The sequence below is a fragment of the Loxodonta africana genome, chromosome 3 (assembly GCF_030014295.1).
Source record: "Loxodonta africana isolate mLoxAfr1 chromosome 3, mLoxAfr1.hap2, whole genome shotgun sequence".
NCBI lineage: Eukaryota > Metazoa > Chordata > Mammalia > Proboscidea > Elephantidae > Loxodonta > Loxodonta africana.
In genome coordinates this window covers 63564167-63589829 of record NC_087344.1, presented here as the reverse complement: position 1 = coordinate 63589829, position 25663 = coordinate 63564167, and the positions used below count along the sequence as shown (strand labels likewise).

The 25663-nt window shown below is 39.8% G+C and overlaps 1 protein-coding gene across 4 annotated transcripts; it reads right to left on the bottom strand.

Moving 5' to 3' along the window:
* Window positions 1-9074: 9074 nt before the first annotated feature.
* MED18 (mediator complex subunit 18) lies at window positions 9075-19481 on the bottom strand. 4 transcript variants are annotated; one of them, XM_023554423.2, is made up of 3 exons: window positions 19083-19481; window positions 18397-18543; window positions 9075-14818 (listed from the first exon to the last, which is right to left on the bottom strand). In XM_023554423.2, exons 2-3 carry the CDS (start codon window positions 18467-18469, stop codon window positions 14265-14267), a joined length of 627 nt encoding a protein of 208 aa, XP_023410191.1. In that variant the 5' UTR covers window positions 18470-18543; window positions 19083-19481; the 3' UTR covers window positions 9075-14264. The 4 variants fall into 4 exon arrangements, with proteins under 4 accessions (XP_023410191.1, XP_023410189.1, XP_003415484.1 ...); XM_023554421.2 differs by having other exon boundaries at window positions 19292-19481; XM_003415436.4 differs by having other exon boundaries at window positions 19305-19481.
* Window positions 19482-25663: the final 6182 nt, after the last annotated feature.

The window sequence follows — 25663 nt, the reverse complement described above, 5'->3', positions numbered from 1 at the left end:
AATGAAGAGTTAGAAAACCATTTCATGTAAACAGATTTTGAAGTTAATCCTCTCCCTGTGAAGAAAAAAAATTTGAACAATGACAATTTTTTTTTAATTTTAATTTTGGTGAAAATATACATAACAGAACATACACACACTCATCAATTTTTACATGTTCAATTCAATAACATTGGTTACATTCTTCATATTGTGTCACCACTCTATCTCTGCCCATATTGTTTCACCATATTGACTTAGACTCACTACCCCCTAACTTCTTATCTATGCTTTAGAGATACTGTTGACAATTTGATCTCATATAGATAATTCTTTAAAAGAGCGTAATTCTCATAACAAACATTCTTTACTAGTTTAGCCGAACAGTTACTTAGTTTAAAGATGGCTTCAGGGATAATTTCAGTTGATAGTTTGAAGATTTTTTCAGAGCGATAGATTCAGGGGTTCTTCTAGTCTCAATAGATCCAGTAAGTCTAGATTCTGGCAGAATTTGAAATTCTGTTCCGTATTTTTTTACCCCTTTTGATCAGGATTTATCTACTGATTCTTGATCAAAACATTCAGTAATGGTAGCCAGGCACCATCCAGCTCTTTTGGTCTCGTGGCTAGGGAGGCAGCAGTTCATGGAGGCAGTTAGACCTGCAGTCCAGTTTCTCCTCCAGTTCCTTGGTTTCCTTCTTTCTCTGCTGCTCCAGGCAAATACCAACTGTTGTATCTTGGATGGCCGCTTGAAATAAGTGTATGGTTTCTCAGGATAAGTACTTTGACAGGAACCACTTATTTAGATGTCTACGTTCTGATGTATTTGCTTTTTTAGAAAATTAGTCTATGACTACATTTACACCTCCAAGGAAAAATACAGAAACAATTATAATCAATTTGACAAAATGCTAGGGTGGTGACTCACATCCTGTCCACCTCTGGAGTTCAGTGTTGGCAATATCACTGTTAAGAACCTGTCACGCCTTAGAGCATCCTAGGGTGTGTTATCCTCTCTCTTTTGAGAAGAGGGGAGATCAAGTTTCAAAGAGGATGGAGAAGACTGGCATAGGCAGGGCATTGACAGTGTGGCTAATTTCAGATATCCTTACCTCTCTACTAAAACAATGCTCTTAATTTGTTTTTCTTTTTGTTTTTAATTACTTTTTTAATTACACAAGAAATACACAGTCATTATATAAAAAATGAGATGCAAAAAGAATAAAAACTATAGCATATTTCTAACACCAAGCAACAATTATTAACATTTGGAAGTATGTATTTTCATACCACTTTATGTACACGTTTCATAAAAAATAATATGCCATAAATGTTTTTAGTCCCCCCCCCCATAGTAATAATTGGAGCCCTGGTGGTACAGTGGTTAAGAATTTGGCTGCTAACCAAAGGGTCAGCAGTTCAAATCCACCAGCTGCTCCTTGGAAACCCCATGGGGCAGTTCCACTCTGTCCTATAGGGTCACTATGAGTCGGAATCGACTCTACAGCAATGGGTTTTTTTTTTTTTTACAGTAATAATTATGGCTAATACTTATATAGTGGTTACTAGGCATAATTCAAAATACTTATATACATAATAACTCATTCAAACCTCATGATAAACTTGTAATGATGGCAACATTAGTCTTCTCATTTAATGATAAAGAAACAGAGTCAGAGAAGTTAAGTAATTTGTCCAAAGTCACACAGTTAATAACTAATAAGTTAACAATATATCTGGAATATTTTTCCATGTCAATAAATTCATTTCTACAAAATCTTTTTGAGTCGCTATATCTCACTATCTGAATAAAGTATCAATTAGTTATTCCATCCTCTTTTGTTAGACATTTAGATTATCTCCATTTTTTTGCTACTGAACACACCATTAAGGTGACCAGTCTTACACTAAACCTTTGTGCATATCTTTAATTATTTCCTTGGCTAAATGCCCACCAAAACAGCTGTATCAATTCTTATTTCCTCCAAAAAGACGTTCTGTTTTCCATGTTCTCCATGACCCCGAATGTAGTGAATTTTAACATTTTTGCCTGGAGCAACTTTTAAAAATTCATTTTACATAACAAATCCTTTACCAGCTCTGAGAAATAAATTAGAGCACTAAAAGATGAATGATTTTTTTTAGGGTATAAAAGCTTCCCCTTTCCACAAGCTGCTTTTTTTACAGTTGCTGAGCCATGTGGCTTCCACACCAACTTATCACAGAGAAATGAGGAGTGTTAACCTGGGACAAACCAGCTTATCCAGATGAGATTCTTTTGGTCTATAGCTCAGCATTTGATCAATGTTTGAAAGATTATTATGAGTAGTGCTAAACTAGGCAGAGGCTATGGGGCCCACAGAAATACAATATTTAGAACAGCGCCAAATAAAGATACTAGCACACTATCTGGCACATAATTGATCAAAAGTCAGTGTTTATGTTAGGTACTGTGCTAAAAGGAAACCCTGGTGGTGTAGTGGTTAAGAGCTATGGCTGCTAACCTAAAGGTTGGCGGTTTGAATCCACCAGGTGCTCCTTGGAAACTCTATGGGGCATTTCTACTCTGTCCTATATGGTCGCTTTGAGTTGGAATCAACTCGACAGCAATGGGTTTGGTTTTTTGGTTTTACTGTGCTAAAAAGGTTACTGGATGGTGCGAATGGTTTGCGCTTGACTACTAACCTAAAGGTTGGGGGTTTGAACCCACCCAGTGGCACATCAAAAGAAAGGCCTGGTGATCTGCTTCTGTAAAGATTAAAAAAAAAAAAAAAAACCCATTGCTGTTGAGTCAATTCCAACTCATAGTGACCCTATAGGACAGAGCAGAACTGTCCCACAGGGTTTCCAAGGAGTGGCTGGTGGATTTGAACTGCCAACCTGTTGGTTAACAACCGAGCTCTTAACCACTGTGCCACCAGGGCAGCCAAGAAAACCTTATGATAGTAGTTCTATTCTGTAGCACGTAGGGTCACCAGGAGTCTGAATTGACTCCATGGCAAAGGGCTTGGTTTTGGTTTGGTTTACTGTGCTAAATGTTAAGTGAGTGGATTATCTCAATAATCTCTAGGAACTAGATTCTATTATCATCCCCATTTTGAATGTAAGTAAACTAAGGCCTAGCAAGTTTTACCCAGCTTGAGTCTGAATTTGAGCTCAAGACTCCAGAGCCTGTGCTCTTAACCATTATGTTATATACTACAATGGTTCTCCCTTTAAGGGGAATAGTCCTCCCCTTAGTTAGCTTACAGTTTTGTTAACAATACTAAAATTTACAACAGCTAATGTGTACTAAGCCCTTATATGTCAAGCACTCTGCTAGGTCTTTATGCATATTGATCATTTAATTCATATGACAACCCTATGAAGTAGGTAGTATAATTAAAGTTTGTTTTGCGGATGAGAAAAGTGACATTTTGAGGGCTTAAATAACTAGTTTGAGACACAGACAGCTACTAAATGGTGGAGCTAGAAGCAAAGCTATATACACGTAGAATTATTGTACAGGAAACATTATAAAATGTAAAACAAGTGATGTTGCTAGCTGCTGTTAGAAGGCAGGGGTAAGAGGAAAGAGATTTACGTGACTTTCTTATGGTCCAGGAATGATAGCAGGACAGAAAGGGACAGCACCTACGACTTCTCAGGCCCTCTGTTGTAAGTCTTCATACGGGTTAGCTTGTATTCTCTATGTGAGGAAGATACTATTTTCTTAATTTGACAGATGAATAAATGGACTCTCTGGGAGGTGATGCAATCAATATGTCCGAGGTCACATAGCTAGTAAATGTCATGGATAGAATTGGAACCGATGTTTGTCTCTCAAGCCTGAGCTCTTAAAACTACTACGTTACATGCTTTCCATTGTTTGATTTTGCTTTTGGGTTGTATAAGAGTCACACAGGCAGAGATGAGTGGAAAAGGGAAAGGTGAAAGGATATTAAGAAACATAATACATAAGCAAAAGCATTTAGGGGTATCCAAGGAAAAGGAAGAGGCCTTACTTGGTCAGTAATAAAGATGTATTCGTTTTAGGAATGAACCCTCTCTTTGCATAGCTTTTATGACTATATGAACTGTATAAAATGTCTGTTTCTGCCATTACAGTGGGAATTATTAAAGACGGGAGCTACTAACCAAAAGGTCTGCAGTTTGAAGCCACCAATGGCTCGGTGGGAGAAAAGGCTAGGTGAGCTGCATCCATAAAGCCTGGGAGCAGGGGTCTATCTACAAAAAATAGCAACTAGGGCAATTAGTGTTAAATTGCTGGGTGATGGAAACTGTGATGGCCAATAGAAATTGCTCATTAGCACCCCACCTCGAGTTGTGCCCAGGGCACGCACATGGCACCCAGGGCACGTGCCCTACCAGGTACACGCCTCGCCATCCCCCCTCCCCATAGACCTCTGGTTGAGAAATCCTATGGGGCAGTTCCACTGTGTCCTACAGGGTCACTATGAGTCAGAATTGACTTGATGGCATACAACAACATTAAAGACAGGGACTATATGTTAGCCACTGGTATAACCCAGCATCCAGCAAGTGTTTAGTTTGTAGTTCCAGCAGAGATCACTGAAAAAGTAGGGAGTAGATTGTATAGATCTCTGAACAGCAATTAAGGAAGTCCACAATGCAAAAATTCTAAATAAAATAATAGGTACCTGTCATGGACTGAATTGTGTCTCAAAAAAATGTGTGTCAACTTGGCTAATCCATGATTCCCAGTATTGTGTGACTGTCCACCATTTTGTCATCTGATGTGATTTTCCTATGTGTTGTAAATCCTACCTCTATGATGTTCATGAGGTAGGATTAGCAACAGTTATGTTAATGGGGCAGAACTCAATCTACAAGATTATGTTGTATCTTAAACCAATCTCTTTTGCAACATAAAAGAGAGAAGTGAGTAGAGAGATAGGGGGACCTCCTACCACCAAGAAACAAAGGCAGGAGAATATGGTGTACTTTGGACTCAGCGTCCCTGCACTGCAAAGCTCCTCGACTGGGGAAGATTGATGACAAGGACCTTCCCCCAGAGCCAACATGGAGAAAAAGCCTTCCCCTGGAGCTGACACCCTGGTTTGGATTTCTAGCCTCCTAGACTGTGAGAGAATAAATTTCTCTTTGTTAAAGCCATTCACTTGTGGTATTTCCGTTATAGCAGATATCTAAGGTAATACCCAAATCCAACAGGGTATTCAAAAGATAACACATCATGATGCAGAGTGGTTATCCCAGGAGTACTAGGATGGTCCAACAGCAGAAAATTTGTGAATATAATTCACCACGTAAATAGACCAAAGGGAAAACTCACAGGATGATTTCAGTATATACAAAGAACAATTTTAAAAATTACACATTTCTTATGTATGATTAAAAAAACACAGAAAACTAGAGATCGAACATTCTTAAATTAGAGACCTACATACATGGAAGAACATACCATGCTCATTGATGGAAGACTTAACATTGTTGAGGCTGACAGCCTCAGGGCAACTTTACCAACCCCCAACTTGTATGTAGAATAGCATGAGTCACCTCCCCTTCTAACTGGTTTCTCCAGATGTTTTTAGGTAATTGGCCAACTTCCTGAACAAGATAAGAAAAACAATAGGCTGGGGTCATAGACCACAGAACCAGTGAAGACCAAATCTGGCCTGCCTGACATGTGCAGAATTATCAACCCTGTCCTCTGGATGACCCTGGAAATTTTCTCCCGCCAGATGGAACCAAACTTGTAGTGGCCCAAGACTGGGGGAAGACTTTTAGAAGCTAAGGGTCTGAGCCTAAGATTCAGTTTGAGAGACTGCCATTTTGGACTGAGCAAAAGCAGACAATGGAACTGCCCTGGAATGCCTTGTCAGGCCAGACCAATCAGTGATCTTGCTCCTTCCAGCCAGGATCCTTCCTCAGTTTTTGCCCCTAACAAAAGCTGTATCAGCTACTGTTCAGGGATCCATCTTGGTGACACAAGTCCCGGTGTGCTCCTTTGCTTGGTCAACCAAATAAAGCTTCTTCTTGCCCTTTCACCCATTTTTGTGTCTCAGTAGCTGCACCAAGCGAAAAACTGAGACCCCGGTAACATTGTGAAAATGTCAATAACATCTAAAGTGATCTGTAGATATAACATAATCTTGATCCAGATTCCATCAACGTTCTTTAAAGAAATGGAAAAACAAATCACCAACTTTATACAAAAAGAAAAGAGACCCTGGATAAGCAAAGCACTACTGAAGTAGGAGGCCTTACGCTTCCTGATCTCAGAATCTACTATACAGCCACAGTAGTCAAAACAGTCTGATACTGGTGCAACAACAGACACATAGACCAATGGAACAGAACTTAAAACCCAGAAGTAAGTGCATCCACCTATGGACAGCCGATCTGTGACAAAGGGCCGAAATCCATTAAATGGGGAAGAAAGAATCTCTCTAACAAATGATGCCGGAAAAACTGGATATCCATTTGCAGAAAAATGAAACAGGGTCCATACCTCACACCATATACAAAAACTAACTTGTCATGGACTGAATTGTGTCCCCCAAAATAGTGTGTATCAATTTGACAAGGCCATGATTCCCAGTATTGTGTGATTGTCTGCTGTTTTGTCATCTGATGTGATCTTCCTATGTGTTGTAAATCCTGCCTTTATGATGTTACTGAGGAGGGATATGTGGCAGTTATGTTAATGAGACAGGACTCAATCTACAAGATTGGATTGTGCCTTGAGCCAATTTCTTTTGGGATATAAAAAAGAGATGCGAGCAGGGAGACAGGGGAACCTCATACCACCAAGAAAGCAGAGTCAGGAGCACAGCGCGTCTTTTGGACCCAGGGTTCCTGTGTGGAGAAGCTCCTCGACTGGGGAAGATTGATGACAAGGACCTTCCTCCAGAACTGACAGACAGAGAAAGCCTCCCCCTGGAGCTGATGCCCTGAATTTGGACTTCTAGCCTACTAGACTGTGAAAAAATTAATTTCTCTTTGTTAAAACCATCCACTTGTGGTATTTCTGTTATAGCATCACTAGATGACTAAGATAAAACTCAAGATGGATCGAAGACCTAAATATAAAACCCAAAACTATAAAAACCATAGAAATAAAAATAGGAACAAACCCAGAGGCCCTAATTTATGGCATAAACTATCAAACATAACTGAAAATGCACAAACAACAGAAGATAAACTAGATGACTGGGACTTCCTAAACATTAACCATTTATTTGCATCAAAAGACTTCTCCAAAAGAGTAAAAAGAGAACCTACAGACTGAGAAAAAAAATTTGGCAATGACATATCTGACAAGGGGCTAATCTCTAAAATTTAAGAAAACTTCAATAGCTCAATAACAAAAAGACATGCAATCCAATTCAGAAATTGGCAAAGGATACGGACATACACTTCACCAAAGACATTCAAGTGGCCAACAAATACATGAAGAGATGCTCGCCATCTTAGCCATTAAAAAAAAAAACAAAAAAAAAACCCATTGCCGTCGAGTCAAGTCTGACTCATAGTGACCCTATAGGACAGAGTACAACTGTCCCATGGAGTTTCCAGGGTGTGCCTGGTGGATTCAAACTGCCGACCTTTTCGTTAGCAGCTGTAGCACTTAACCACTATGCTACCAGGGTTTCCTGTTAGCCATTAGAGAGATGCAAATCAAAGCAACAATGAGATATCATCTCACTCTGGCAATAAAGGCAATGATCAATAAAACAGAAAACAACAAATGCTGGTGAGGGTGTGGGGAGATTGGAACCCTTATACACTGCTGATAGGATTATAAAATGGTACAAACACTGTGGAAAGCTGTACAACACTTCCTTAAAAAGTTAGAAATAGAGATACCATATGATTCAGCAATCCCACTACTAGGTATATATCCTAGAGAAATAATAGCCATGACATGAATAGACACATATGCACACCATGCTTATCACAGCATTATTCACAATAGCAAAAAGATGGAAACAACCTAAGTGCCCATCAACGGATGAATGGATAACCATGGTACATACACACAGTGGAATAATACACAATGTTAAAGAGTAACAGTCAATCCATGAAACATCTCATAACATGGATGAACCTGGAGGACATTATGCTGAGGGACAAACGTTGTGTGAGACCACTATTATAAAAAGTAAAGAAAAGATTTACACACAGAAAGAAACATTCTTTGATGGTTTCCAGGGATAGGAAGGGAAGGGAGAAAAAAATCACTAGGCTATAGACGCATATTAACTTGGGTAAAGGGAAAGGAATACAAAATAAATGCGATGTCAGCACAACAGGACTAAGGCAAAGGAAGGCACTGGGAGCTACGCAAGAGTAAAAGGCAACAATGGTATTTATTGCCATTACCTATACAATCCTGTGATAACTGTAATAACAAACAATAATTTGAGTAGATACATAGGTAGATACATAAGCTGAACTGGTATGGGATGGTGTATGGGAGTATACCCATGAGCATATATAGGTTTGGCAGAGAGAGGATGTTTCTATATATGTATTTGTATGTGCTGCAAGATATTAATGTATATAGTACAGCATACAGGGGGCAAATTCATGAAAACTCCTTAGCCATAATCAAACACATGGAGGGACTGAGTCACTGGGCTTGAGGGCCTAGGACCATAGGCATATCTGGGTCGACTGGCATAACATCGTCCATAAAGACAATGTTCTACATTTTACTTTGGTGAGTAGCAACTGGGGTCTTAGAAGCTGCAAGTGGGCCATCTAAGCTGCATCAATTGGTCTCAACCCACCTGGATCAAAGGAGAATGAAGAACTCCAACTACACAAGGTAATTATGAGCCCAAAAGACAGAAAGAGCCACATAAACCAGAGACTACATCAGCCTAAGACCAGAAGAACTAGATGGTGCCTGGCTACAACCGATGACTGCCCTGACAGGGAACACAACAGAGAACCCCTGAGGAAGCAGGAGAGCAGTGGGATGCAGACCCCAAAATTCTTATAAAAAGACTAGACTTAGTGGTCTGACTGAGACTAGAAGGACCCCAGTGGTCATGGCCCCCAGACCTTCTGTTGGCCCAGGACAGGAACTATTCCCAAAGCCAACTCTTCAAACAGGGATTGCACTGGACAATGGGTTGGAGAGGGATGCTGGTGACAAGTGAGCTTCTTGGATCAGGTGGACACTTGAGACTATGTTGGCATCTCTTGCATGGAAGGGAGATGAGATGGTAGAGGGAGTTAGAAGCTGGTGAAACTGACATGAAGAGGGAGAGAGCGGGCTGTCTCACTGGGGGAGAGCAATTGGGAGTATAAGTTTTTGTGTGAGAAACTGACTTGATTTGTAAACTTTCACTTAAAGTACAATTAAAAAAAAAAAAGCTTGCGAGTGGCCATCTGAGATACAACTATTCATCTCTTCCCATCTGGAGCAAAGAAGAGTAAAGAAAATCAAAGTCTCAAGGAAACAATTAAGTCCAAAGGATTAATGGACCACATGAACCACAGCCTCCACTAGCCTGAGACCAGAACTAGACAGTGCCTGGCTACCACAACCAACCACTTTGATCACGTTCACAATAGAAGGTCCTGGACAGAGTCGAAGAAAAATGTAAAACAAAATTCAAATTCATAAAAAAGACCAGACTTTGGTCTGATAGAGACTGCTAGAACCCCTGAGACTATGGCCCTTAGATACCCTTCAAACACAGAACTGAATCCACTCCTGGAGATCACCTTTTAACCAAACACACAGGCCTATAAAGTGAACACTAATACCCAAGAGGAAAGCGTTCCTCAGAACGATCAACCATAGGAGAACAAAAGGGCAGCATTTGCCCGAAACCAAAGTTCGGAAGGGGAGGAAAGACGGGTGAATGGAAACAGGAAACCAGGGAGAAAGGCAGAGGGCTGTCACATTGAGGGGACTGCAACTAATGTCTTGAAACAAAATACGTATAAATTGTTGGATGGGAAACGAATTTGCTCTGTAAACTTTCACCTACACTACAATAAAATGTTCAAAAAAAGAAAACTGCAGTAAGCATCATACTTAATAGAGAAATTTGATGCAATAACATCAAGATCAGGACTAAAACGTGGATGCTCATTATTACTACTAGTAGTTACTGTAGTATTGGAGAGTCTGGCCAAAGCTTTTAGACAAGAAAAAGATGACGGAGCCATGTAAGACTAGGAAGCAAAGAGATACAATCGTCATTGCTTGCCAATGTTATGATCAGCTATTTAGAAACTACAACAGAATCAACAAACTATTGGAACTATAAAAGAGTTAAGCAAGTTTGCAAGTGAAGAAATCAACTTACAAAAATCGATAGTGTTGTATAGCAGGGAAAACCAATTAAAAAATCTAATAAAAAATCTAATACTACCTATAATAGTAACTACACTATAGTCTATAGCAAGGATAAGCAAACTATTTTCTGTACGTAGATCCAAAACAAAAACCAAACCCAGTGCCGTCGAGTCGATTCCAACTCATAGCGACCCTAGAGGACAGAGTTGAACTGCCCCATAGAGTTTCCAAGGAGCGCCTGGCAGATTCAAACTGCCGACCCTTTGGTTAGCAGCTGTAGCACTTAACCACTACACCACCAGTGTTTCCTGTAGGTAGATAGTAAACATAAAATACTAAGCATTTTCAGCTTTGCAGACCAAACAGTCTCTGTCACAACTACTTAACCCTGTTGTTGTAGCACAAAAGCAGCCATAGATAATATTTAAATGAATGAATGCGGGTGTGTTCCAATAAAACTTCATTTAAAAAACAGGCAGCAGACCAATGGGTGCAGGTGTAACTTGCTGATTTCTGGTCTATAGTAATATTAACCTAAAAAAAATGACTAAGAAGGCTATCAAGAAAAAAATTTAAGCTCTATTCAGGGACGTAAGAAAATCTGAATAAATTGCATAGTTGGGATAACCTCACCATTGTAAAGATTTAATTCATTTGTTTTAACAAATTATTCACTGAATGGTTACTATAGTCCAGGCACTGTTCTGCTGTTTAAATGAATAATCTAAACTCAGAGAGTAATAAATGCCATGGAAAAAATTAAGGTAAAGGAATAGAGAGTGATGCTATGCGTGTGCGCTACTTAATTGACTATGGTCAGGGAAGGCTTCTCTGACATTTTAACAGAGATCTGAAAGAGGTAAGGGAGCCAGTCACACTGAATTCTGGCAAACAATTCAATTCCAGGCAAAGACACCAATTTTCCCCTAAATTATTCTATACATATTCAATAAAATTCCAACAAAAATTCCAATTGTAATGTTTGAGAAAGTAAAACTTACTCTAAAATAAACATGAAAGAATAAAGGCTTATGAAAGCTAAGTCTATTTTGAGGAAGAAAAAAAGTAGGGTTACCTGCCCTACTGGTAAATCTGGCTCTTCCACAAATCCACAGTAATAAAAACATTGTGTTGCTGGCCACGACACAATAGAAAGATGAATGGAATAGAATGGAGAGCTCAGAAATAAAGTATATACACAGGAACTTAATATACGAAAGCAGTGGCTAGAAAATGACTTCCTCAAATGCTAACGGAAAAACTAATTTACTGCAAATACCTTGGTTTCATATACTAAAAAGTGTATACACTTTCAAATATAAGAAAGTATAAGAAAAAAGGCTCAAATTTAATTATAGCCAAAGAAATACAAATAAAAACTGCCACTTACATCCATTAAACCCCAAAACCCACTGCCACTGAGTCAATTCTAACTCATAGCGACCCTATAGGCCAGAGTAGAACTTGGCAGCACCTAATAACAACAACATTACTACATTAATATAAAAGCATATGCAAGTTGGAAGTTCTAAGTTAGGTTTACATGTAGCAACAAAAACAATGTTAACTTAAAAGGTCAAAAAAAAAGAACAAAATTTATAGTGCTGTTTCATTTACCTGAATTGAACAGTCACGTAACACTATGTATTTTATAAGACAGGCGTCACGAACATACATTGAACACATCAGAGTGGGTACTTACAAGACAGAGGGAATAAGAACAGTAGAGTTTAGGAATAAAAGGGAAGACTATGAAACAAAAAAGGGGCCTTGCCTGAACCATGTAATATGCTATGAGAGGAATAAGATTTTCTCACTTCTGCAACCTGAGGGAAAAAAACAAAGCTATCTTGCAAACATGCAGGGGAAAGCCAAGAAAAGGATCCCAGAGCCAGTGAAACAACCAACTAGCCAATTTTTAGGAAATGCTCTCATTTTGCGACTTAATTCATTAGATTGGTTAATGCCATCCTTATTGTTTAAAGTAATTTTGGGTAAGTGTTCTGTTACTTGTATCTCAAAGCATTCTAACAAAGTATTTATCTCATCTTTGAGTGGCAAACTGAGATGCAAAGAGATTATTTGTCCAATGTAGCTCAGCCAGGATGATAACTAAGAGGAAGTTCCAGAAGAAAATGAAAAATTTGAGTAACCTACAATTTTTAGCAAACCACTCTTCACTGTAATAAAAATTCTACTATAAATATTTCAACGATCAACATTTATCCCATGAAGAACTTTCACTTAAAAAAAACTCCATTAAATTAAAAGTTGTAAATGGGAAATATTATATAAAAGCTTTCACAAATTAAAAAGGAAAAGACTAGCAATCAATGAAAAGGAAATTCATATAAGAGAAAAATGCTCAATAAACATAATAAATTTGAACCTCACTGATGGCTATTTAAAAAAAAAAATTAAAACTAATTACCATCTGTCATCGAATGGGAAAAACAAGTTTTTACAACACCCATGTTGGCAACAGTGTCAAGAAACCTCACTCACGGTAGGTGTGAACACTGGGATATTTCTGGGCGGCAACGCATGACAGAAGTCATAAAATAGTACATACCCTTCAACTCAATAGTTCCCTGGAATTTATCCTAAAGAAACAATCGTAGATGTCAACAAAGATTTAATTAAAAGCACAAGCACTACAGCATTGTTTATAAAAGCAAAAAATTGGGACCAAACTAAAAATCCAATAGTAGGGGACCCAATTAAATAATTTATAGAACACCCATATGATGGAATACAAACAGCAATTACAAATGACATTGTTTAAATTCCAGCTCTACTTCTTAGTATAGTCTGGAGAAAGTTCATTAATCTCTGCACCTCGGTTTCCCTGTTTATAAAACGGGACCGTCATGAGGATTGCGTAAGTTAGCGTACCTAAAGCATTTAGGACAGCACTGACATGTAACAACTCAATAAATGAGCTTTTTTTTTTTTTTTTTAAACAAATGGACACTGTAGACTAATGTCCTAAAAAGATGCTAATGATACATCAAATGAAAAAAGGAGGCTACAAACCAGTATATACCAAATATTCTTATAAACTTAATATATCTCGTCTGTTGTTGTTAAGGGCCCCTGAGTCAGTTCCTGACTCAGAGTGACCCTGTGTATGACTGAATGAAACAGTGCCTGGTCCTGCGCCATTCTCACAATCATTGCTGTATCTCATATATACACATTAAAAAAAAAAAAGACTAGAAGGATATACATGGAAATAGAAATAGTACAACTCTTTGGATTAAAAAAAACAAGTTACTGTTAAGCTGATTCCGACTCAGAGACCCCATGTGAGTCAGAGGAGAACTGTGCTTCCTAGTGTTGTCAGTGGCTGGTTTTTTGGAAGTAGACTGCCAAGCCTTTCTTCTGAGGCGCCTCTAGGTAGACTAAACCACCAACCTTTCATTTGGGAGTTGGGCGCTTAACCACCTGTACCACCCAGGGACTCCCTCTTTGGATAACAGGATTAAACATTATTTTAAATTATTTTTGTTTGTCTCTATTTAAAAAATTTCCAACAACAAACATATATCACTTTTACAAAAGGTAAAAAAACTATCATCTGTATGAAAATTTAAAAGAGGAAAGAATAAGAATTACAGAATTACACAGACATTGCTCTTCACAGCCTTTATTACCACACAATACAAGGTCACAGCCTCTACATTACAAACTTCTTACACAAATGGCAAAAAGATTTAAGAGATTTTTCTCTCCAACAGCTAATTTATTCCAGTTTCCCCTCTTCATGCAGGAGGCATTAGTTAGACTCTTGTATAATTCTGAGCCTTTCATTTAAAAAGGCTGTCACAAAAGTAACATCACCACGTGAAGAAAACAGGACAAAGAATCAAGTACTCACTGTCCTCCTTCCTGCCTGGCTGGTGGGGGGAAAGTGGGATATTTATAATCCCTTCTTTTTTGTGACAGGTGAGGACAGGTCACAACGGACAGCCCCTCTTAGTCACATGAGCCTCTTGGGGTCTATTTTCTCTAGGTGAACCAGAGGTTTCAGCTGCTCGGCAAAGTTCCTCATGTCATCAGAGACCATGTCCTGCCCGGCTGGTGCAACAACACTTAGTTCCACAAGATAGGAGAGTGACAAGGCCTCAATGCTGTCTGTGTTCCCTGGCACCAGGATGCGAAAAATCTTGTACACCATGATCTTCATGATGCCCTTACGGAATAAGTGTCCCTTGGCGACAAACTCATGGTCCATGCGGAAGCCCATTTCCATCAGGAAGTCGGTGAGGTTCTCAGACGTGGCAATGTCCACGCAGCTTCGTACCAGAGCATGGCGGTTCTTGTCTCCCATTTCTGGCTGTCCCAGGTAGCGCAGGTGCCAGGGCGCCCCTGCCCTATCCATAGAGCGCCGGGCTCTTAGAACAAATGGGCTGGCCTGCTGGCCCTTAAGGAGGAATACCATTTCATGGTCAAGGAAGGTCTCAGGTTCCATGTTGTCACACAAACCACGAAGGCGGTGGATGAGGCTTTCCAGGCTGTGATCTAAAACACTTCCTGAAGGGGAAAAAGCGCTATTGAGTTCCAGGTTTCATTTTGGATCATGGAATTAGCAAAAGTTTCAAAAGACCTAAATGAGAGACCACAACAGTTTAGTGCACTATTTTGTAAAGTAAAGGCCCAACATGTGAGATTTTAGGAAGCAGTATTGCACAATATTATTAGAAAGTTACTCCTTTGTTGATTTGTTTACATTTTCTTATTTGATACTAGAAAGTCTTTAGGCCCTCTCTAACACTTGTGAATCTCCAGCCAAGCCTGGGGCTCAGAGCCTTTAACATAACAGTACCTACCTAGAGTGTAATAATATAATCTTGTTGTCATTTTAATAATTTTCATCTATTTCCAACAAATAAAGATGTTCTGTTTATAGAAGAAATATAGTTTCCTTTTTACATAATATATTAAGTAAAAGAATAAACTGCTTCAAGGAAATATATTAAGTAATTCTTAGTCCTCATTTTATTTGTCTGCTTAGCAGCACTGGATACAGTTGTTACAGTTGATTATACTAACTTTGAAATCGGTTCTTCCTTTTGTCTCTGGAACACAACTTTCTCTTGATCTGTCACCTAACTTAGTGACCATTTCTCTTAAGTCCTCTTTGCTGGTTCTTCCTTATCTTCCCTAAATGGTGGAGGACCCTAGGGCTCAGTTCTGATTCTCTTTTCCATCAGCAGGCTCTTCTTCCCTAGGTGACCTAATTCGCATGACTTTAAATATCATCTACGCCCTAAGAACTCCCACATTTACATCTCATGAACCATGGACTCACACATCTGTCTACTCAATTTCTTCACTCGGATACATAACATCACCATATTAACATGTTCAGTATCAAACTTAGTATCTTCCTTAACAAACTTATTCCTCCTGTGATTTTCTCCAACACAGTAAATGGCAACTCCTTGCTACCAGCTGCTGAGGCAAAAAAACCCAAAGAATCATCTCTGAATTCTTTTTGTTTTCCCACATCCCAATCCAATCTGTATTTTTGAAATAAATGCAGAATTCAACCACTTCTCACTCTGATCACTTCCACCTAGATGAAAACTCCTTTATTGCTTGCCTGGTCTTTGCAATAGCCTGCTTCCACACTTGCTTTCTTCCTCTATTCTCCACATAACAGCCAACTGCTCCTTTTAAAATATGAGACAGATAATAACGTTCTGCTCAGAACCCTGTTTCCCATGTCATTCACAATAAAATCCAAAGTCCTTACCATAGTCAATAAAACAAAAACAAAAAAAAACCAAACCCAGTGCTGTCGAGTCAATTCTGACTCATAGCGACCCTACAGGACAGAGTAGAACTGCCCCATTGCGTTTCCAAGGAGCGCCTGGCAGATTCGAACTGCTGACCCTTTGGTTAGCAGCCATAGCACTTAACCACTACACCCCCAGGGTTTCCTTAAGGCCCTATATAATATTACGCAGGTCTCTGCTACTTGTCCAACATCATATTCCACTCTCCCCCTTGCTCACTCTCTCTGGCCATAGTGACCTTCATGCTATTTCCTGAAGATACCAAGTACATATCCTCTTCAGAGCCTCTTCCCTTATTCCCCAGGCTTAGAATGTTCTTCCCTCAGATATCTGCAAGGCTCACCTTATCACTTTCTTCAGGTAACTGCTCAAATGCCACTTTAACTGAAAGGACTTTTCTGACCAGCCTAAATAAAAGAGCATACACCTCACATTTTTAGTCATCTTTCTCTTTCCACTGCTGATACCCCAATGCTAGAAATACATTCAAATATTTGTTAAGTAACTCTGTTGAAGTAAATAATAGCATATTATAATTATGGCAAAAATTGATAACCCATTGCCAGAGTCAATTCCAACTCATGGTGACCCCATGTATTTCAGAGAAGAACTGTGCTCAGTAGTGTTTTCAACGGCTGTAATCTTACAGAAGTATATCACTAGGCCTTTCTTCTACAGAATTGCTGGGTGGATTCCAACTGCCAATTCTTAGGTTAGAAGTCAACCACAAACTATTTGTATCACCAGGGACCTCAAAAATTGATAGTGGGACTCAGATGACTAAATTTTTGGAAACAACAGTGTTGTAGGAAAAGAACGTGACCAGGTCTAAGTAATCACAGGATAGAAGATCCTTGGGAGCAGGGACTGGTATCCTGTATTTAGGGCAGGATCAGACATGCGTTTGTTCATTCCTCAAACATTTCAAGTATTTAATAAGTGTTGGTTCACTGAACATATAGATATTTAATACCATGCCAGGTACTGTGTTAGGCAGTTGAAGGCCCTTCCCCTCATGGAGATTAGTTTAGTGCAGGAAATAAAAAATAAATAAGTAAGGAAACAAACAAATATAAGGAAATAAAAGGGAGATGGCAGAGAGAGCAACTGGTGGAGTGGGGAGGAGAGAAGGTCTCTCTGAGGGGGTGGAATGGTCAGAGAAGACCTCTCTATAAAGGGGTGACAACTGAGCTGAGACCCAAAGGATGAAAATTAGATGGTCATTTGAAGAGATATGAAAAAAGTATCTAGGGTGGATGGGTCATCAAGTAAAGGCACTGTCTTAGTTATCTACCACTGCTGTAACATAAATGCCACAAGTGGATGGCTTTAACAATGAGAAATTTATGCTCTCACAGTCTAGGAGGCTAGAAGACTGAATTCAGAGTGCTAGCTCCTTGTCATCAATCTTCTCCAGTCAAGGAGCTTCTCAGCACAGGGACCCCAGGTCCAAAGGATGTGCTATTTTCCTGACTCTTGTTTCTTGGTGGTATGAGGTCCTCACACCTCTCTGCTTGCTTCTCTCTTTTATATCTCAAAAGAGACTGACTTAAGATACAACCTAATTTTGTAGATTGAGTCCTGTCTCATTAACATAACTGCCTCTAATCTTGCCTCATTAACATCAGAGAGGTAGGATTTACAACACATAGGAAAATCACATCAGATGACAAAATGATGGACAATCACATAATACTGGGAATCATAGCCTAGCCAAGTTGACACACATTTTTGGGGGACACACTTCAATCCATAACAGGCACTGAGGCGGGAGACAGTCTGGTAAGTTCACCTGTCCCTATAATCATGACCTATTTGGAAATAGGCGGTTTCTTTTTTATGTTAATGAAATCATACCAGGGTAGGGTGGATCTTACACCTAATAACTTCTAACTTATAAAAAGATCAGAATGGACACAGAGATACACAGAGGGAGAAGACAAATGACATTTGAGGACCAGCTACAAGCAAAGGAATGTCAAGGGTCACCGACAGACACCAGGAACTAAGAGGCAGGTTGAAATAAGGAATCAATACAGCTGAGACCCTGATTTGGACTTTTAGCTTCAGAACTGTGAGCAAATAAATTTCTGTTCCTTAAAGCTACCACTTGTGGTACTTCTGATGACAGCAGTAGGTAACTAAGATGCTGCTTTAAATTTTCCATAATAAAATATTGGGACAAAAAATAGTTGTTGTCTACTGAGTGTCAGAAATTGTGTATGTCAGCTTTGTATAAGTTCGTCATCTCCAGGGAAGCTGAAGAAAAAAAGAGGAAGACAGGTAATCCAAGTTCCCTGGTTTACTTACCTTGAAGCAGGTACTCCATCATGTTAATGGTGCCCCCAGTGACAGGCATCATGGTGACTGGAGGTGCCTCCATGGTGTCTGTCTGATTAAGGTGAAGACCACAGAAGTGGACTCAGAGCCCTCAATCAGGTAAGGCACAGGATACACCTGGAGAAGAGTTAGACTTGTTTAAACATCAGAGAAGTGGAGAGACTGGCTTGAGTCACTGGCCTGGACATCAAAAGATTCATTCAAAACTTTCTGAGTAACTGTTACATGGCCAAGCACGGATACAGAAATATACAAAAAAGATCTGGTCATGGAGTTACAGCATAATGTTCTAGTGTCAAATTCTCAACTCTCCAAAAAGTTAGCTGGAAGTTAGAGGAAACCGTGGAACTCCTCACTCTGGGACTCAGTGTCTTCCTTATTAAATGGGACCATAATATCTAACTCCCAAGACTTTGTAGCGCAAACGACATGATGGGCATGCAATAAAATTCTGAAGAACTGAAAGACGATTTATGGGACCCTGTCTATAAAGACACGCAGCAAGTCAGTGGCGGAGCCCGGACCAGGCTACAACCTAGGCTCTGCCTCTCTGAATACTGAAATCATCTTTTAAAGCGGGACGGAAAAAAGAGTGAAATTCTTTGAAGATGACAAAATAAAACCAAACCCACTGCGTGGAGTGTATTCCTACTCACAGCGACTCTATATGACAGAATAGAACTGCTTCATGGGGTTTCCAAGACCGCAAATCTTTACGGAAGCACACTGCTGCAGACTGCCACGTCTTTCTCCCGCCGAGCGGTTGGGGTGTTCCAACTGCCGACCTTTCCGGGAGCAGCAGAGAGCTTTAACCACGGCGCCACCAAGGCTCCTTTACCGGCTTCCAGGATACGTGCACACTTACACTAGAAACGCACCTCAGCGCGCACTATGCTTCTTCTAGCAAAGCCAGGAATTATATCCACCCGCGCACCTCGGAGCCTTTAAACTTTAGCGACAATTACACTCCAGCCCTCAGGTTACCCAAACCCGGAACGTCCACTGGCGCGCGCAACCATATTATCGCCCCCTCTCCCTACTTCCGGCAGTACAGAGGGAGTCGCGTAAACCTTGACACCACCACTCCGCCACGTACGGGTGCCGAGAAGTCACGAAATCGTCCTCTTCGCGGCTCGGCAAGCAGAAGAGCCAGCGCGGATGCAGTGCTACTGTTTGGAAGATGGTGGCCTCCTTCGGTGCGTTTTCTTGGGGACTACCAGGAGCGTTGACGTCGTAGTCCGTCCTGCAGGAATTTTTTTTTTTTTTTTTTTTTAAAGTTTGACGACCTGAAGACGTTTTCCTATAGGAAATCTCTTGGAACTGGTAGGACTGAAGATTATGCCTAAACTTTGAACTCCTAACAGCGCTTCTTAGTGGGAAAAGAGGAGAGTGGAAGGGGAGAAAGTTATAAAACAGAGGCCTCTGTTGTGTACCTGAGGGTGAAAGGAGAAGGCGCCCTATACTGTTTAGCATAATGTTCTGCACAATTAGGGAGCTCAGTAATAAACTCAATATTAGTTCACTTTACAGAGTATATAGTATACCCAAGTTTAAAAATATAGGGAAACAAATAAAAGTTAAAAATATTTATTGAACACCGCTTGTGTTTGAAGCACTAAGGTGCAGGCAGACCTGGAAGTTGGGTGAGACAAGGAGGCCCTCACCTAGAGCACAACATTTAAGAAGGTGCCCCCCCAAAAGTAATGAAGATAAATGATATTTTAATGAAATATTTTACAAAATTAGAAAAACCCATAATGAACAAAATATCAAAATTTAAAATTTGATCCTGACAGCAACCCTATGAACCAAATTCTATTATTATTATTATTACTGTCATTTTACAGGTGGGGAAACTCGAGCAACTGGATGTTCTGTAACTTACAAGTGGGTGGAGAGGCTGAGATACAAACCTAAGCAGCTGACTTTAGACCCCACCCTTTAAATTACTACACTATACTGCCACTTCTAGCTCTAGTTCTCCTGTTCTAACCTATATACAGTACCTGCCCATTTACTCATTTTTTCATTGGACATTTTTTGAAAATGCTACTGTGTTAAAATACTCGATACCTGTTGACTCCACCTCTGCCCTCAAAAGAATTCGTAGGCAAGTTTTAGGAATTAGGTGAACTAAGGAGGCAGTACTGTGTGATTCCATGCAATAGGGTAATGAGATATGAAAAGTTCAGTTGCTTTGGAAGCAAGTAGAAAAGCCATTGTCATTGAGTCAATTGCGACTCATAGTGACCCTGTAGGAGAGTAGAACTGCCCCATACAGTTTCCAAGGCTGTAATCTTTATGAGAGCAGACTGCCACATCTCCCATGTATCAGCTGGTGGGATTGAGCTATTGACCTTTCAGTTAGCAGCATAGTGCTTAACCTCTGCACCCCAAAACTCCTGTGGAAGCAAGCAGGGCACTTGGTTTATCTTGGGGGCATCAGGGAAGTCTTCCTGGAAGAGGCAATTAATGCTCAAAGTAACTAGAAGAATTTATAGGAGTTAGCAACATAAAGAAGGGATGAAAGGGAATTCCAGGCAATGGGAACATTAGTTACAAAGGAACATTGAGTTAAGTAGAATTGTCATATAGATAGAACCTGAGGTTAGGAATGGTAAGAAATGAGTCCTGAGAAGGGATAAGACTCAGATCCTGGAAGACTTTGCATACCAGTCTAAAGAACAGATATGAGGTATAAAAAGACTACCCTGGCTGCAATATGGAGAAAAACTTGTGAAAGGAGAGCCTGGAGAAAGGAGACCAGTAAGGAGCTCTGACACGACTCCAGCTGAGAGATAACTGCAAGAGAAAAGACAGATTTAAAAAAAATACAAAACAGGTTGACAGGTAGAATGATATGATGACTAGCCAGAGGTAAAGACAGAGGAGAGAAAGGAGTCCCAGAAGTCTGGATTTCTACCTTGAGTGTCCATGATAGTTCTTTGTTCTGAATTAGGAAACAGAGCAGTGTAGGTAGGCAGGAAAGATAAGTTCACATGTAGACGCATTGAGTATGCGGTGTCTATGGAACACCGAGCTGGCAATGCCCAGTTAGAGTTAAGGAGAGAGAACTGGGTCAGAGGTAGAGAGTTCAGGGTCATAGCCTCATAGATAGTAGCTAAAGGCACGAGAATGAATGGGATCACCCTGGAAGAGTGTATAGAGTAGGAGAAGACAGCCAAGAGCTGGGCCTTGCGTAGTAGTCTGACAGTTATTAGATCTGCATATACCCCAGGGCTTAGGATGTGCCTCTTCCACCAAAACTCTCAGTGCCATAATGATTAAAGAAGTTGTAAAAATTCTGAACGTCTCTTTTTTATAGAAGCTAACTTCAAAATGAAGAGTCCAGAGAATTATGTGTCTTTTGAGGCACCATAGTATTTACCCCACATTTTAGCTGACATTTTAAAGTAGACAATTGCTTAAATATACAAAAAGAGGGGAAAAAAGATAGGAAATGAGTAAACAATTGGTAGAATCTGGACAAGACCTACAAGTTATAGGGTTGGGTTTCTCAGATAAGAATCTGAGACCTGGAAATTAGATTGGGGCTCCATCCTGCCTCCGTCAGCCCAGCTGTGCAACCTTGGGCAATGCACTTCCCCTCTCTGAGCTCTTCCTTTTTTTTTTTTTTTTTTAAATAAAATAAAGATAATAGTACTTTCTAAGAGGGAGATTGCAAAAATAAAAAATGAGACAATGTTTATAAAGCACTTAGCACAGTGCTGGGCTTATCATAAGTGCCCAATGGTGGTGGTGGTTTTTAGGTGCCATTGAGTTGGTTCAACTCATAGCAAGCCTGTGTACAACCACTGCCTGGTCCTGCGTCATCCTCACAATTGTTGTTATGCTTGAGCCCGTTGTTGGAGCCACTGTGCAAATCCAGCTGGTTGAGGGTCTTCTTTTTCGCTGACCCTTTACTGGTCTCTCCTGATAACATGTCCAAAGTATGTGAGATGAAGTCTTGCCATCCTTGCTTTTAAGGAGCATTCTGGCTATACTTCTTCAAGACTGATTTGATCATTCTCCTGTCAGTCCATGGTATATTCAATATTCTTCGCCAACACCATACTTCAAAGGTATCAATTCTTCTTCAGTCATCTTTATTATTGTTCAGTTTTTGCATGTATATGAGGCAACTGAAAACACCATAGCTTAGGTCAGGCGTACCTTAGTCATTAAAGTGACATCTTTGCTTTTTAGCACTTTAAAGAGATCTTTTGCAGCAGATTTGCCCAATGCGGTATGTCGTTTGATGTCTTGACTGCTGCTTCCGTGGGTGTTGATTGTGGATCCAAGTAAAATGAAATCCTTGACAACTTCAATCTTTTTTCCGTTTATCATGATGTTGCTTATTGGTCCAGTAGTGAAGATTTTTGTTTATGTTAAGGGGTAATCCATACTGAAGGCTGTAGTCTTTGCTCTTCATCAATAAGTACTTCAAGTCCTCTTCACTTTCAGTAAACAAAGTTGTGTCATCTGCATATCACAGGTTGTTAACGAGCCTTTCTACAATCCTGATGCCCTTTTCTTCATATATCCCAGCTTCTCTGATGATTTGCTCAGCACACAGATTGAATGAATATGGTGAAAGGATACAACACTGATGCACACCTTTCCTAATTTAAACCATGCAGTATCCCCTTGTTCTGTTCAAATGACTACCTCTTGATCTATGTACAGGTTCCCCATGAGCACAATTAAGTGTTCTGGAATCCCCATTCTTCATAATGTCATCCATAATTTGTTACGATGCACACAGTCAAATGCATTTACATAGTTAATAAAACACAGGTAAACATCTTTCTAGTATTCTCTGGTTTCAGCCAAGATCATCTGTCTTAGTTATCTAGTGATGCTAAAGCAGAAATACCACAAGTGAATGGCTTTAACAAACACATTTATTCTATCACAGCCTAGGAGCCTAGAAGTCCAAATTCAGCATTCCAGCTCCAGTTGAAGGCGTTTTGTCTGTGTCTGTTCTGGGGAAAAGTCCTTGTCATCAGTCTTCCCAGCTGAGGAGTTCTCAGTGCAGGGACCCTGGGTCCAAAGGACACTCTATTCTTCTGGCTCTTGTTTCTTGGTGGTATGAGGTACCCCTCTCTCAACTTGGCTTCTCTCTTTTATATCTCAAAAGAGATTACACAATCTAATCTCGTAGATTGTGTCCTGCCTCGTTAACATAACTGCCTCTAATCCTGCCTCGTTAACATCATACTGGTAGGATTTACAACATGTAGGAAGGTCACATCAGATGACAAAATGGTGGACAATCACACAATACCAGGAATCATGGCCTAGACAAGTTGACACACCTTTTTTTGGGGACACAATTCAATCCATAACACCATCTGACATCAGCAATGATATCCCTCATTCCACGTCCTCCTCTGAATCTGCCTTGAATTTCTGGCAGTTTTCTGTCAGTGTCCTTCTGCAACTGATTTTGAACGACCTTCGGCAAATTTTTACTTGTGTGTGACATGAATAAAATTATTCAGTAATTTCCACATTCTGCTTAATCTCCTTTTTTTGGAATGGATAAATATGGATCTCTTCCAGTTGATTGGCCAGGTAGCTGTCTTCCAAATTTCTTGACATAGATAAGCGAGTGCTTCTAGCGCTGCATTTGTTTGTTGAGACCTCGATTCCATCAATTCCTGGAGCCTTGATTTTTACCAATGCCTTCAGAGCAGCTTGAACTTTTTTCTTCAGTTCCATTGGTTCTTGATCATATACCAATCATATACTGATCATATCATACCACTGGTTCTTGATCATACCCTGAAATGGTTGAATATCAACCAATTCTTTTTGGTACAGTAACTCTGTATTCCTTCCATCTTCTTTTGATGCCTTATGTGTCATTTAATATTTTCCCTGTAGAATCCTTCAGTGCTGTTCTCTTCAGTTCTTTCAGTTTGAGAAAAGCCAAGTGTGTTCTTTCCTTTTGTTTTTCTAACTCTAGGTCTTTGCACATTTCATTATAATACTTTACTTTGTCTTCTTGAGTTTCCCTTTGAAGTCTTTTGTTCAGCCCTTTTATTTCATTATTTCTTCCTTTTGCGTTTGATACTTTATGTTCAAGAGCAAGTTTCAGAGTCTCTTATGGCATCCATTTTTTTTTTCTTTCCTGTCTTTTAAATGACCTCTTGCTTTCTTCATGTATGAAGTCCTTGATATCATTCCACAGCTCGTCTGGTCTTGGGTCATTAGTGTTTAATGAGTCAAATCTATTCTTAAGATGGTTTCGAAATTCATGTGGGATATACTCAAGGTCGTACTTCGGCTGTCGTAGACTTTTAATTTTCCTGAGCATCAACTTGAACTTGCATATGAGCAATTGATGGTCTGTTCCACAATCAGCCCCTGGCCTTGTTCTGACTGAGGATATTGTTCTTTGCATGGTTATAGTCAATTTGATTCCTGTGTATTCCATCTGGTGAGGTCCACGTGTATAGTCACCATTTATATTGTTAAAAAAGGTTTTTGCAATGTGTAAGTCGTTGATCTTGCAAAATTGTCTCATTCTATCTCTAATGTTGTTTCTATCACCAGGATCCTATTTTCCAACTACCAATCCTTCTTTGTTTCCAGCTTTCACATTGCAATCACCGGTAATTACCAATGCATCTTGATTGCATGTTTGATCAATTTCAGACTGTAGAAGTTGGTAAAAATCTTCAGTTTCTTCATATTTGGCATTAGTGGTTGGTTCATAAATTTGAATAATAGTTGTATTAACTGGTCTTCCTTGTCGGCTTATGGATATTATCCTGTCATTGACAGCATCGTACTTCAGGGTATATCTTGAAATGTTCCTTTTGATGATGAATGTGTCACCATTCCTCTTCAATCTGTCATTCCTGGCATAGTAGACCATGTGACTGTCTGATTCAAAATGGCTAATACCAGTCCATTTCAGCTCACTAATGCCTAGGACATCAATCTTTATGTGGTACATTTCATTTTTTTCTTAATTAACTTTTATTAAGCTTCAAGTGAACGTTTACAAATCCAATCAGTCTGTCACATCTAAGTTTACATACATCTCACTCCCTACTCCCACTTGCTCTCCCCCTCTTGAGTCAGCCCTTTCAGTCTCTCCTTTCGTGACAATTTTGCCGGCTTCTCTCTCTCTCTATCCTCCCATCCCCCCTCCAGACAAGAGTTGCCAACACAATCTCCAGTGTCCACCTGATATAATTAGTTCACTCTTCATCAGCGTCTCTCT

Bases quoted from the DNA above. Each gene is read 5' to 3' on its own strand.
- MED18 (XM_023554423.2), bottom strand. From the start codon at position 18,469: ATGGAGGCACCTCCAGTCACCATGATGCCTGTCACTGGGGGCACCATT. The intron at 14,819-18,396 runs GTAAGTAAACCA...TTTCCCCTTCAG, and splicing joins GATGGAGTACCTGCTTCAAG to GAAGTGTTTTAGATCACAGC.